Source organism: Abramis brama, assembly GCF_963993115.1.
Source record: "Abramis brama genome assembly, chromosome: 3".
Classification (NCBI taxonomy): Eukaryota; Metazoa; Chordata; class Actinopteri; order Cypriniformes; family Leuciscidae; genus Abramis; species Abramis brama.
Window position 1 is genome coordinate 58,439,308 of NC_139965.1, and position 14,449 is coordinate 58,453,756.

The 14,449-nt window shown below is 38.4% G+C and overlaps 1 protein-coding gene across 5 annotated transcripts in view; it reads left to right on the forward strand.

Moving 5' to 3' along the window:
• The window catches only part of ano1a (anoctamin 1, calcium activated chloride channel a), an 86,705-nt gene that overhangs the window by 65,680 nt on the left and 6,576 nt on the right, over positions 1 to 14,449 (forward strand). For 3 of the 5 annotated variants that reach the window (XM_084108464.1, XM_084108462.1, XM_084108460.1), the window contains exons 13-21: positions 2,396 to 2,487; positions 3,285 to 3,353; positions 4,032 to 4,106; positions 4,476 to 4,677; positions 4,763 to 4,874; positions 9,318 to 9,375; positions 9,689 to 9,789; positions 12,199 to 12,335; positions 13,825 to 13,977. In XM_084108464.1, coding sequence (XP_083964590.1) covers positions 2,396 to 2,487; positions 3,285 to 3,353; positions 4,032 to 4,106; positions 4,476 to 4,677; positions 4,763 to 4,874; positions 9,318 to 9,375; positions 9,689 to 9,789; positions 12,199 to 12,335; positions 13,825 to 13,977 — 999 coding nt within the window. The remainder of the gene's footprint in view (positions 1 to 2,395; positions 2,488 to 3,284; positions 3,354 to 4,031; positions 4,107 to 4,475; positions 4,678 to 4,762; positions 4,875 to 9,317; positions 9,376 to 9,688; positions 9,790 to 12,198; positions 12,336 to 13,824; positions 13,978 to 14,449) is intronic. The other 2 variants (XM_084108463.1, XM_084108461.1) reach the window with 1 other exon arrangement.

Sequence of the window (14,449 nt, forward strand, 5' to 3'; positions counted from 1 at the left end):
CCGCTGCGGTGGTGGAGTCCATGCAGGAGTAGCAGCGTTTGGCACTGCGTCGCTTTTCAGCGCGAGCTGTGTGGAGAAGCCCATTTCCACCTCTATTGCGTTGGAGAACCAATCCCGCGTAAAATGCAGGTTTCACACTCACGGTCTTCCAGGCCAAGTGCATGCAAACACTGGCACCTAATTTCCAAGTCTGCTGGAAAGCTATGCAGTCCAGCAGTGCTGTTGCAACCAGCAACACTACGTACCCTCCTGCCCACTGTACTAAATACAGATAAATCTACGCTAGCTCATCCAAGGGCGTGGTAGCTCGTACCAGGGGAGGGCGTGGTGAGCTGGAACCTGCTTACGTCACGTAGTACCGCTTATGTCACGTAGAACCGCAAACATCCAATAGGAAAATTCAACTGCAGTAGCCACCGTTCAACCTGAAGAGGGCAGCACTCAGACGTTTTTACACCATATATTGTAAAATTAAAACACTTTATACCCAAATGTCAAAAAAGTTACTCGAATCAATGAACAGCACTAATAAAGCCCCATTCTTACAGATCATTAACTAAAAAAAGTTGGTTTAGGGTTTAGTTACCCTTTAAAAAGTTAAAAGTTTAAGTTTATTGATTTTGAAAAATGCACAAAAATACTACTTTAAATTGTTATATGAAATGTATTTTTCAAAATATGTTTTATTCTTAGACTGTGAGAAATCAAAGTCATAAATCTAAACATAAATCTTGTGTTCCAAATTTGAGGTTGATATCTCAAAAATGTAGCTTTCAGTAAGATTTTGTTTGGGTGCAGTACCAGACGTTTCCACTAGAGGAAGTTCGTTTCCTATTCATTTCCAATGCCGTCATTTTTGACCAGTGACTATTTTTTTTTTCAGGACCATTTAACCTTTTTGAATCGTGTGTGTGTGTGTGTGTGTTCACATAGCAAGTGCCAAAACCTTTACCAAGTTTCGTATCATTCTGATGAAGTCAAAAATTCTAAATAAACAAAACGTTAAAAAAAATGAGCACCAAAGATTCAAACCTTTATAAGTGAACCAAAAAATGAATCTAGTGGAAAGAGAAACCGGTTCTTTTTGCATTCATACTGTCGCTGGTCCTGAAAGTTAGCCTGACGTCGTCATGCTCAGATTCTAGTCAGAATGTGAGTCTGATACTGCTTCATTGGGCTGTGATTATGAGGCGTGTTTCAACCGAACCAGGAAGGAAAAGGCATCTGCACTCAATTGGATAGACCAACAACCAATCAGAGCAACGGAGTAAGTGACGTATGTTCTTCATTCATGTTTCCGATCGACAAATGCCTTGATCGCGGTTCCTCTTTTAAAATTAATGCGCTGTCGATATCTTCTATAACAGACGTGATGGCGGAATCTAAACATGATGTTTCATAAACAAAGTTCGGGAGGAGCACGTTCAAATCAATCCAATCAACTTGTCATCAAACAATTACCATGTCTACCTTATCAGCATGAGAGGAAGCATATATTTATTCACTCTGTCGACTCACCTAACATTCCTTGACAGTTTCCAGCATCCCTCCACTCACTCTCGGCTTGTTCTTCCACAGCCTGGAATACGGGGGGAGTACTTTGGGTTCGGGCCGAATACCGAGCCCACCCTCTCCTCGGACAGCACCCCAAATATGCATTTATTCTATCTGACTTATTTGTAAGTGTGAACTCGTGAAATCTAAATTCTCCAGAGGCAGTCATCTTTTCTTTTACTGTCTGTGCATCTTTGTTGTAAACGAATTCAACCCAAGCGCTCTTTGATGACGTGGATGATTACGTTACCGTTGCTCATCTGTCCATCATCGATTAAAGCCCGCTCTGGCAATTTGATTGGCTCGGACTTCTGGGAGCCGAGCATAATTACTCCTCAACGGATCGAGTCCAGACCGAACTTCCCGACAAAAAAATTTTGTGGCCGGGGTTCTGGCTGGCACCCAGGCTACCTGAAAGTGGTCTCAGGTCTCTTTTTAGTTAAATTTATTTTTTTCAGTCCACTTTTCATTCACACTGACCTAAAGTGAACTGTACGCGGATGACTTCCTCAGATGGTTTCGGTTTAGTTCTCATTAAAGGAGTTTGTTGGGTTGACTGAGATTGTTGGAAGCATTCACACTTTACCTAAAATTGTATGAAAGTATGAAAACACTATTCAAATACAGATTCCTAAAAAAGGTTTTACAGCGCAATGCTATTGAAGAAACTGGCTCTTTAGAAAAACATCTGTGTACGAGTCCTTTCCAAAGTTATTTCACGAAAAATATTTCACGAGCCTGGATGTATAAACAAAAAGACTTCACTTGTAGCTACAGTGCTGAGCCGATCCGTATTTATTAATGTGGGTTTGTTGGTGACGTTTACCTCTGTGTCCCACAGCCACCATGTTTATGGAGCACTGGAAGAGAAGGCAAATGAGGCTAAATTACATCTGGGACATGACCGGCTTTGAAGACACAGAGGTTAGTCACGCACACCCATGTTGACCAAGAAAACTGTCAATATAAGAAGACATGTAGATAAGATAATGATGTGGGTTTGTTAGGCGTTATATTATTTTCTTGTAATGAGTTGTTATCCTGAGGCTTGGGTGTAAAGAATTATAAAGATGTCTGTTTTTTTTATTGATTCAGTGCCATGAAATCAAACTGTTTTTCACTGTTTTGTTTTTTTGTCCTGTTTTGTATAGGAGAAACAAAAGGTTTGGAATTGGTTCATTCATAGTATTAACTGAATTTATTTCTTTCCTAACCTTGCAGTTGCATTTTAGTACTAACAAATTCCTCACATCTTTAAAAGTCGTCTTCAAGCATTGTCGTCACATTCTTGCTTGTGTAAAGTATTTCACCAGCACTACCTATCGGTCTGTTGTTGTGGAGGTCCGGGAGATTCCTGTTCTCTCTTCCTCCGGCCTTACAGGTCAAAAGCTGCTCACTTTCCTTTCGGCAGTCACAGTCTTTCTGGGCTTGCCACTGTTTATGTGGATAAAATGAGGAGGTGGAACTAATAAAACCTAAAGCTGCTGATTGTGGAAAGGAATATGTTTTCAAGGTGCTGAGAGCTTTTGGTTTTAAGGATTATACTTTCACTGAACGTCTAATGTGTTGCTATTACCAGAATTTCTGTTCTGATCACTGATCATGCACATGGCTGCTTTTTGGCTCCATAACCAGTTATCTCTTTCCACTTTTTTTTTATTTATTTATTTTTTAACTGGTTTAATTCCTGTACTGTACGTGTTATGAATTGCTCTCTCTGTTTTTCCCAGAGTCATCCTAGAGCAGAGTATGAGTTCCATGTCATGAAGAAGTCCTTGAAGAAAGAGAAATCTCCAAAGGTAGGTCTTTGTGAATCTACGGATGACCATTCACTGATGCATATTGCAAAACAGAAATGGCAATAGCTTTCTCAAAAATCCAAGATATAATCTAATTGGCTGGCTTTACACAATTTCTGGGTATCAGGGTGATTTATATCTCCATCATAAAACAGGTTTTTTCACATTTCAACAAACTTGCCACAAAGGCACAGTTTGGTCTTGTGTGTGTACATATATAAGACCAACTGTGTGTGCGTATATAGTTTGTCATTGTTGATCAGTAGGCCCTTTGTCCAAGTGGGTAGTTCTTGGCTGGAATAATCTACAATGTGGACCAGACCATATGCTGACAAAAAAAAAAAAAGTGCATTTATTTGTGCTTGGCACAGCACAGGCAGTGCTGCTCTTACAATGTTTTGGTCTGTAGACTTATGCATGCCATCCTTGCTGTCATAAGGATGTCTGGATTATTGGGTTTTACGCTCAGTAGATGTTGACCCAGTTGCAGTATAAATGTTATGTGACAGGACAGCTGTAAGGCATGTCTAAGGGCTTGTTTTGCTCTGCTTGGCTTGACCCTATCGGTCCCTTCGCAGGCCATAGCGTGTTGGAGGTTTGCTTAAGCTCCTGTTGCTAGATGTATGTGTTAATGTGTATGTTTTTAACTCACATTTGACAATTCATGTCTTGTTCTAGACTGGAAATGTGAAGCTGACATGCACAGACAGAATGCCAGCTTACATGACCATTATCGTCATGATGGTTTTTTTGGTAAGACCTGCTTAATTTATTAGATTTATTGTGGTATAATGCTATATTCTTTTGCAATACATTTAATTATGCTAGACTTATTTAGTAGTTAAAGTACTTTTTGTTCAACAACCAGTCAATTTATTTTAAATATGGGTGGCCATCACGCTGGAACAGCCGAATACAACTCACTTGATCTCATTAAGCCCCCTATTATCACACATTTTCGTTGCAGAATAAAGAATAAATTTACATCTGTGAAGTGTGTTTGGTGTTGGAAACCTAAAACATTGGCCTTTGCATGATCCTGCATCCAATTGGTGTGAGTAAATCATTAGATTATGATTAGAGTCACTTTTCTTATTGTGTGCATTTGTGTGCTCAATGCAGATCTTTGTGACCTTGGCCATCGTGTTTGGTGTGGTGCTATACAGGGTCTCCATTATGACTGCCCTGCACATGAGTTCCACTCCCACTTTCCGCACTAATATACGGGCCACCGTTAAAACCACTGGGGCTGTCATCAACCTTATCATCATCATCATCATGGATGAGGTCTACGGAGCAATTGCACGTTGGCTCACTATTATGGGTACGTCTGGTTATTGTTTTCAAGACATTTAGCTTGTTGCAAAAAGCTGTGGTTATAGTATGTGCTGTTGTTTTCAACTCATCAGAGGTTCCAAAAACTGACAAAAGTTTTGAGGAGAGGCTGATCTTCAAGACGTTCATACTGAAGTTTGCAAATGCATTTACCCCTATTGTGTATCTGGCATTCTTCAGAGGCAGGTAAGAGCATTGGACCAAGCAGTCACTCTGAAACTATCAGTTATTAATAAGTCTGCAATGGGATTCGCTTTGTTAGAGCGACAAGCTCTGTTTCATAACCTGGTGAGCTGCCCTGCTGTCTACTGCCTACATTTTGATCGAATTTGAAATGCCGTATAGACAGCAACTCTCTACAAATAGTGATCTTCACATGAGGAACGTTAGAAATTTCGATGTTAACATGTTGCTAGGATAAACCAAACTAATTAAAAACCATAAAAATGTCACAGCACACAAACATTGGGTAAAATAATAGAGCCCAGGGTGGCAGCATGGGGATTATCAATGTTAACACACACTGAATCATTTAAATCACGCATGCAGGAAGGATTGAGTTTTGCAAGAGCATTGCAGTAGTCCAGTCTAGAGATGACAACAGCCTTGACAAGGAATTATGCTGCATGCTTCATCCAAAATCCATGTGTCTAGATCCCAGTGATAATGTATAACGGAAAGGGGAAGGGGCCAAGCACTGAACCCTGAGGTACCCCCATTGATGTGATTTAAGATGCTATTCCCTTCCAAGATACCTTATTAATAGTAGGTTCTGGGGATTTGCATTAGCAGACAGCAGGACAATTGATCTAGATGCATCTTTTGCCAGCCGCAAGGGCTTCAGTGACAGAGAGATGGTCTCCCGATTAATTTCTGCTTTCGAGTGTCTGCTTTTAAATTGGCAAAAAGAGATCAGTGACTTATGATACTCATTTCACTATGAACCTTCGATTGATGCCATTTTCTCTCTTGAGTTTGGTTTCACGAAGAGCATCTGATGTCCTGGGGTTAGTGGGCGTTTTGTGCAAACGGGCCTGGAGGAGGGAGGACAGATGATGTCTAGACAAGATGTTCAAGTGGATGTAAATGCATTATTTACATAAGAGAGGAGGAGCTTTTAGCATGGTGAAGAGAGGCAGATGCGTATAGAAAAAAGATTGGTGGGTAAGAGGGAGTGGAGGTTATATTGGAAGAAAACTATAATGTGCAGCAAGGTGGAAATCACAAATGTGCAATGCATGGATTAACATTGTCTGTGCTACAGTTACTTGTGTAAATGAGGCCCAATAGGTTTTCTGATTTGTAAGCTGGTGAGATGGTGAGGTTAAACATGCTTATCCAGGTGACTGTATAACCAAGAACCACAATTGTGCAACCAGCTTCAGGGAAAGTGGATAATAGCCAAGCTGATGTCGAGGATGATATATAACGACCTACGGAATTACTGTCATAGTAATTGCATAAAATTTTGAAGAGCTGTCTAATTTGTTTACGAAGTTGATGAGGGTGTGCCAAACAAGAGCCGTTGTCTCTTGCTATTAAAGGGGGTTGAAAAATACACAACACATAAAAGAGGAATGAAGGTAGAAATAAGTGCCTTGTTCGTACAAGGACTTGTACAAAAAGTTCAGTTGCACAGGTACACATGCGGGTCATTGCATAAGTTAATTATTCAAACAAGGAGGGCTTCACATGATACGGATTGTTAAGACCCTGACACACCAAGACCATCGGCTAACGTTCGGCGGTCCTTGAGCATCGGCCGGCCCAGTTTTTGTGGTGTGCTCCGTACCGTCAGACCCCGTCACTGGGCTTTTTGGCCAATTGAGCATGTTGAATTGGTGTCCGTCAGTGAGAGAGAGAACTCTAATTGGCTGTTCAGCTTAGCAAACGAGTCAGTGTACGAGAATAAAAGCAAAAGTGCTAAAAGCGAGCAAAGAAGTCAAGACCCAGATAGCAGACCAACATTGAATCTACATTGAATCAATGTTAATGCATTAACCAAAAGATCATTGAATCAATGTTGAAATTTAACATTGATTTTTCATCAGGTTTGCACCCTGAAATAATGTTATTTCAACGATGAAAAATCAATCAATATGGTCATAAAATCAATATTATTTCAACCATAATTAAGTCACTTATTTAACATTGAATCAACATAGAAACAATATAAAATCAATCTTGCTTTATGTACAGCAAGATTCTATGCTAGTTTATCATGCTTGTACTGTGCTTGAAATTTTAAATGACTCCTTTCAGACAGAGACAATGTAGGGTTGCAATTAAATATGTTTTTTAATCAAAATGTCATTCAAAGTAAACTACATCCTTCAGTTTACAAGTAAATGTATTTATTTATGCCCCCAAAACTGAACAGGAAATATCACATTCAGAAAAAAAAAAGGCATTTTGTGGTGACAAAGACAAAAATAGCGCAGTACTACGGTAAGAAAGAATGAAACATTACTCTGATAAATATTTCAAGTTCAATTTTATTTATGTAGCACATTTAAAACAGACCAAAGTGCTTTACAGAAGAACAACATTAAACGATATAGCATGCATTAAAAAATAAAACAAGATATAACATGCATTATAAAATAAAACAAAAATAAGAGCAACATTACGGAAGAGGATTAGGGCCAAGCAATAATAAAAAAATAAAACCAAGTCACTATAATGCGAGATTAAACTCATTCAATTTCGAGAAAAAAGTCAAAATACAATCTTGAGAATAAACTCATTAAATATCGAGAATAAAGTCGTGTTTCGAGAAAAAACTCGTTAAATTTCGAGAAAAAAGTCGAAATGAAATGTATTGAATCTGATCGAATGCGTTATTCTCTACATTTCATTTCGACTTTTTTTTCTTGAAACACAACGACTTTATTCTCGAAATTTAAAGAGTTTATTCTCAAGATTGTATTTCGAGTTTTTTTTCTCGAAATTTAACGAGTTTTTTTCTCGAATCACAACGACTTTATTCTGGAAATATGAGTTTATTCTCAAGATTGTATTTCAAGTTTTTTCTCGAAATTTAACGAGTTTTTTTCTCGAAACACAACGACTTTATTCTCGATATTTAATGAGTTTATTCTCAAGATTGTATTTCGACTTTTTTTCTCAAAATTTAACGAGTTTAATCTCGCATTAGGCTATAGTGACTTTAATCTCAAGATGGTTTTATTTTTTTATTATTGCTTGGCCCTAATCCTCTTCCGTACAACATAGCGGAGTAACCATAAAACAAAAGAACCAGAACAGAAATCAGAACTCGGATATAAATTAATAAAACCAACCAAAGAAAATAATCAATATACTAAATAAAATAGGTAGGTTTTTAGGTAGGTTTTAAAAGAATTGAAAGTAGGTAGAGAAGGGGCTTCTCTAATAGGCAAATGCTAGGCAAATGCACACTTACCTCTACGCTTGGGTAGAATACCATACCGTAATTCTAATGAACTCAGGGGTTTCCACCACGAGCAATACCCCCAAGCCGTTCAGGGGTCATTCGTCGACGACACATACAGAAGGCTGTTCTAATTTTATGCCATCTTACCCCTAAGCATTCCAACGCACAAATATTTTCATAACAACATCAACCGTCTGGAATGAAGAAGGTGATCAACATGAATGATATTCAAAATGGTAAACAAGCACTGCTTTGTTAATGGTTTGTATATCTGCAGTTCTAGTTTCAGTGTTCCTTTTTGAAAGACGAATATAGACTATTGAAACCTGCTGATATAGATAGTAATTTCCTTACATGCAGGCTCAGAACGCACATGCTAGGTGACAGTCAGCTGTAATCTGTGTGGTATGTTCAAGCGCAACTTTTTAGCCGGCACGAGGCGACAACACGTTCGGTTTTCATCACCGTTGGTTCTTTTAATGTCGGCATGGTGTGTCACGGCCTTTAGATTGTGTGAGTTATGAGTATTTAATTAAAAACAGCAGCTAAACGCCTTTTGGATTAGCTAAACAATGCATATATTGCCAAAGGCTGAAACAAAAATACTGCAAGACTGGGACCGCCCTACAGTACAAGAGCAATTAAAACACCAACAACTCCTTTTTTAATACTCTAAACAAAAGAAACGATGTATTACGAATACACTTACTACTGCAGACTTGTATTGGCAAATCACTTAGATGCTCTTTTATGGTGCATTCACAGTGACTCCCTGCATTCCTTGCTTTCAATGGTATTTAACTAGCACTGGCAGTTACCTGTCTTTTTTTCACAGCTTCTTATAACTCCTCATGCGCCACTCAACTCCAATGAAATCGCAATCACTCAAGGAAAATGTTTGTTTATCATCATTGTTGGCTTTATCATCAAGTACACCTGTCAGTGTGAACACCCTTTTAGAATTTGACCAAAACTGGGTATTGTCCTGTCTGGAAACAGGCTTAGACCAGCATGAATTTCTATGTGCCTCCCATGCTGGTCTTTGTTTTCTGAGCAGTATATTGCTCACTAGGTTTTGGAACAGAGCTGACCCAATCCCCCCACTTCTCTTTTAAGGTACCTTTACTGTAATGTCTGTTTTGTGAATCTCCACTTGCATTTGTGTAGTGGCTGGTAAATTCAGCTCTTGACCCTCCTCTATCCAATGCCTCCAGGCTCATCGGACGCCCGGGCAAATATATCTACGTATTGGGGTCTTACCGGATGGAAGAGGTACTTATCTCGTTTTCAACTTCCTTCTTTACGTGCGTGTTTGGTTTTCAAGAGTGAGGAGTCATAAACTGTGAAATAATTTCCTGAAGATAAATGACCAGTCTCATTGACCAACTGGCGTACATGTATGTGTGTGTACTGTATGTAAGCAAAATCCATTCTGAGCCATACTCTATTTTTAGAGTCTTGTAACCACATCATCATATGAAAAATAACTTGACAGATTGTCCTAGTTACCTCAGTCCTTATGACTAACACATGCGAAGGTTTGTACGCCACAGTAACTGACTGAAGTCTCTCTTTGTCTCTACAGTGCGCTCATGCCGGCTGTCTGATGGAGTTGTGCATTCAGCTCTGCATCACAATGCTTGGCAAACAGCTCATCCAGAATAACCTGTTTGAGATTGGCGTTCCGTGAGTACATTCAGCATAGAGAACATGTAGGCACATTTCTAAGTCATAGATGAAAGATATCGGATCAATTTCCTCTCTGAATTATAGGCGTGGTGTACATTTCTAGACATGCATTCTTTAGGGAATAGTTGTAGGCTACTTTTTTTTTTCATACCAGAGCATTGCAAAGACCTTGCATGATCCTTTCTTGAAGCTCTTTTCATGCACAAATCTTGCTGACCTATTTCGTGCCATGCTTGCAAATGCATTTTGTTGTTCTTGGACAAATGCAAATATACTGGATTTTAAGCTTATCTCATGCAAATGGTTCTGAAAGTAACGCATGGTAAAAGACATGCATCCAGCAGATACACACAGAATCTGCAAACATTTTTTCAGATTTGCGGAGCAAAGTTTTGGGGAAATCTGCAAAATGTTAAGTCAAGTTACACGTCACAATTTCTGGGTCCAATTACTCCGTCAGAGCCCAAAAGCAAACAACAAACTGTGCTAATATGTTCACATTTTTATTTTATTTTATAAAAAAACAAAACAAAACAACAACAGCATGATCCTAACCTTAATTTCCATAGCGAAATCTCGATTGACCAGACAGTGAAATAACGTTTTTATGAATCTTTAAAATATTGTTGTCCGGGATGCCATGAGTCCAGAGACTGCAATGTGTACACTTGAGTTTTTAAAAGCTTAGCATAAAGATGTGCTAGAAATTAATAATGCTTTTGAACTCACTTCAGTTCCCATACATCACAACTTAACAAGACCTACTGTAGTAAGTATAGTCACAATTGTTTTGCTGGCGAAATTCTTACTTGGCCATTAAGATTCCTAAAGTCTACGTCATTAGACTTGCTTTGCGATCCATTCCTGTGTAGCTACTTGCAAATTCACTTGACATTTTTCATATATTACTTTTTTATTTATTTATTACAAAATCTCAGTAAATAGTGTTTATTGCTATCTGTTGTTATATCAGTGCATATTAAAGGGGTGGTTGAGTATGATTTCACTTTTCTAACTTTAGTTAGTGTGTAATGTTGCTGTTTGAGCATAAACGACATCTGCAAAGTTACAGCGCTCAAAGTTCAAAGCAAAGGGAGATATTTGCTTTTAAAGAAATCGCTTTTTAAGGACTACAACAAACGGCTGGTAGGGACTACACAACATTCCTCCCGGGTTAGTGACATCACCAACCTTAAAATTTACATAAACCCCGCCCCCGGAAACACGCAGTCCATGTTGAGAAGAGGAAGAGTTGTTGTAGTCGAGCACATTTGTGAGTAACTGTAGCATCCGTCTTTTCACATGCAATAGAAAGTCACTCTGTGTGTATCTCACAACAGTTCCTATACAAGCGATTTATAGATTATCATGACAGAATATGCTAGTTGAAGATAACATAACATAAATTAATCAACTAACCATTCAGAGACATCCTGTTGCATTCTACGTGTTGTCACTTCTTCTTGAGTCTTTCCATCTTTGTCTGACTCCATTTAAACATAAAAGGCAGAACAGTTTCTGTCATTTTAGTGTGTGTCATTGGAGCTGCTAACACACAAGCTCTTGAAACCCCGCCCTCTGTGCCGGGAGCAGCAGTTCATTTGCATTTAAAGGGCCAGACACAAAACGGTGCATTTTTGCTCACCCTCAAAAAGTGACAACTTTAACATGCTATATAAAAATATCTGTGGGGTATTTTGAGCTAAAACTTCACACACACACTCTGGGGACATAAGATATTTATTTGACATCTTGTGAAAAGGGCATTATACCACCCCTTTAATATCAATATTTAAATATTTTTCTTATATTTTAATGCAAAATCAAAGCATTTTTTATTCTTACTTTTTTACTACTTGGTTGGAAAGATTGTTTTTCTGATTTGAAAAAAAATATATACATGTCGCTCTTTAGCCATATAAGTCATATAATAAAAGGTATAGATGTAGGTATTACAAAATGTAAAATTCATTTTATATATGAAATAATATGAAATATTATTAGAATTTTTAGACAACTATTTTCTGTTTTAATATATTTTAAAATGTAATGTATTTCTGTGATCAAAGCTGAATTTTCAGCATCATTACTCCAGTCTTGAGTGTCACGTGATCCTTCAGAAATCATATATGCTGATTTGGTGGTCAATTATTATCAGTTATTATTGATGCTCAAATATTAATAATCAGTTTAGTGTATCCTTGCTGAATAAAGTTATACATTTCCTTTTGTTTAAAAAAAAAAATCTTTTCACAAACTAGAACTAGAATATATTATTAAAATGGCGGAAAATAATACAGATGTGTAATTTAATCTGATCTGAGCGTTCGTGAGGGTCTGCAGATGAGCTCATCATATAATGAATATGCTTGAATTCAGTGATTTATTACTATATGTGTGTCACAGGAAACTGAAGAAACTGCTCCGACAACGCAAGATAGACAAAAAGCATCAGGAAGAGCTGAACAAAACGCTTCATCGCCACGAGAAGGACCACTTCCTTGGGCCCTTTGTCGGACTCAACCCAGAGTACATGGAAATGAGTGAGTCAGAACACAATACGCGCCCCCACACACACACACACACACACTTACAGATGTATAAACGTTTGTTTCCATTCTCTCCTGGTCCTGCTGGCTCTGTTTTCTGCACTCATGAAGGAACTTGGCATCATTACAGATGTAGCATAATTACAATTTCCGATGATGAATTATTAAATCCGTGCCGTCCACAAACACTAATTGAAATGTCTAAACACAACTAGACAGATTTATACACCTCATCTGTTCAAAGCACTAGTATACGAGTGTAATTCAGACAGCATGCATGGTAAACAGGGTAAATGCACATCCATGCGGTGAAGGATCTGCAGTATTATTAATATGATACGTGGAGTTGGTGTGTTACCGGCCCCTCCTCTTATCTCGCCTCATCTGTGCTTCAGCGTGGGCTGGACTTCTGCTAAGAGAGAGGCATTATGGGTCCAAAGGGGGGCTGGCAGAGCAGTGTGAGATTATGAGCTTTAGTTCTGGCTTGAATTCATTAATAACACCCCGCCCCCTCACCTACCATCCTCCATCCATACTTCTATCACTCCATCTCTCGCTGTCTCTCCCGTCCCGTTCCTCCATCTTTAAACCGTACTCCTCCTGAGACCCTAAACTGGTTTCAGGATCATCAGACACACTAGAAGGAAACAAAAAGGATGTTAGTCCTTGTGAATTATTGTGTTTTTGATTCTTAAAGGGGTGGTTGATTATGATTTCACTTTTTTAACTTTAGTTAGTGTGTAATGTTGCTGTTTGAGCATAAACAACATCTGCAAAGTTACAACGCTCAAAGTTCAAAGCAAGGGGAGATATTTGCTTTTAAAGAAATCGTTTTTAAGGACTACAACAAACGGCTGGTAGAGACTACACAACATTCCTCCCGGGTTAGTGACATCTAAAATTTACATAAACCCCGCCCCCTGAACACGATTTATAGATTATCAAGACAGAATATGCTAATCAATTACTAGAAGATAACTACACATCAGCTACATAAATTCATCAACTAACCATTCAGAAAGGTTGTCTACATGTTGTCACTTCTTCTTGAGTCTCTCCATCTTTGTCTGACTCCGGTTTGAACATAAAAGACTAAAAGTTTTTGTAATTTTCAAGACACTAGCTGTTGTAGCTCCGCCCCCTGTGCCGGGAGCAGCAGCTCATTTGCATTTAAAGGAACAGACACAAAAATGGTGCGTTTTTGCTCACCCTCAAAAAGTGACAACTTTAACATGCTTTATAAAAATATCTGTGGGGTATTTTGAGCTAAAACTTCTCATACACACTCTGGGGACATCAGAGACTTATTTTACATCTTGTGAAAAGAGCATTATACCACCCCTTTAAGTTTCCCAGTGTACCAACATCTGATTCATTTTAATTATATCTGATAAGATGTTCTCTGTAATTTTAAATAATTCTGAGTTTTGCTTCAGTGGAACTTCTGTGGAAACTGATGTTTTTGTTTCTTTCTCTTATCTAGTCATTCAGTTTGGGATGGTGACCTTGTTCGTGGCCTCCTTTCCGCTGGCTCCGCTCTTCGCTCTACTGAACAACATCATCGAGATCCGCCTCGATGCCAAAAAGTTTGTGACGGAACTGAGAAGACCGATTGCTGTAAGAGCAAAAGACATTGGTCAGTATCTTCACACCGATTTTCAGTGCATCCAATGTTTGATTGTTTGGAAATTATGTAATGTAAACACTAAAGTGTCTTTTGTGATTTATACTCATAATAAAACACAAATAAATATACATACTCCAAAATATGGGGACAGAAATTACCCCGTTTAAGCTTTTTATAGGACTTATTTATAACCTGCAATTCCACACAACTGCAAATGTGATATTGATTTTATACAACAGCTGAATAAACAAGAACTTTATCAATTGACTTACATTTTAGATCGTATGTGTGCTTTACGAAACGCGCTTCGATACCTTTGCAAATCATTTGTTTCTAATCAGTGATTCGGACGGCGTATTAAACGGACACGTGATTTGAGTAAACGAGGCTTCGTTAGGTCATAATTATTTCAAAACATTTCTAAATTTCAATGGCGAACTGCTCTGTGAACCGCTGTCAACCCATAATCCAGTGTCTATAT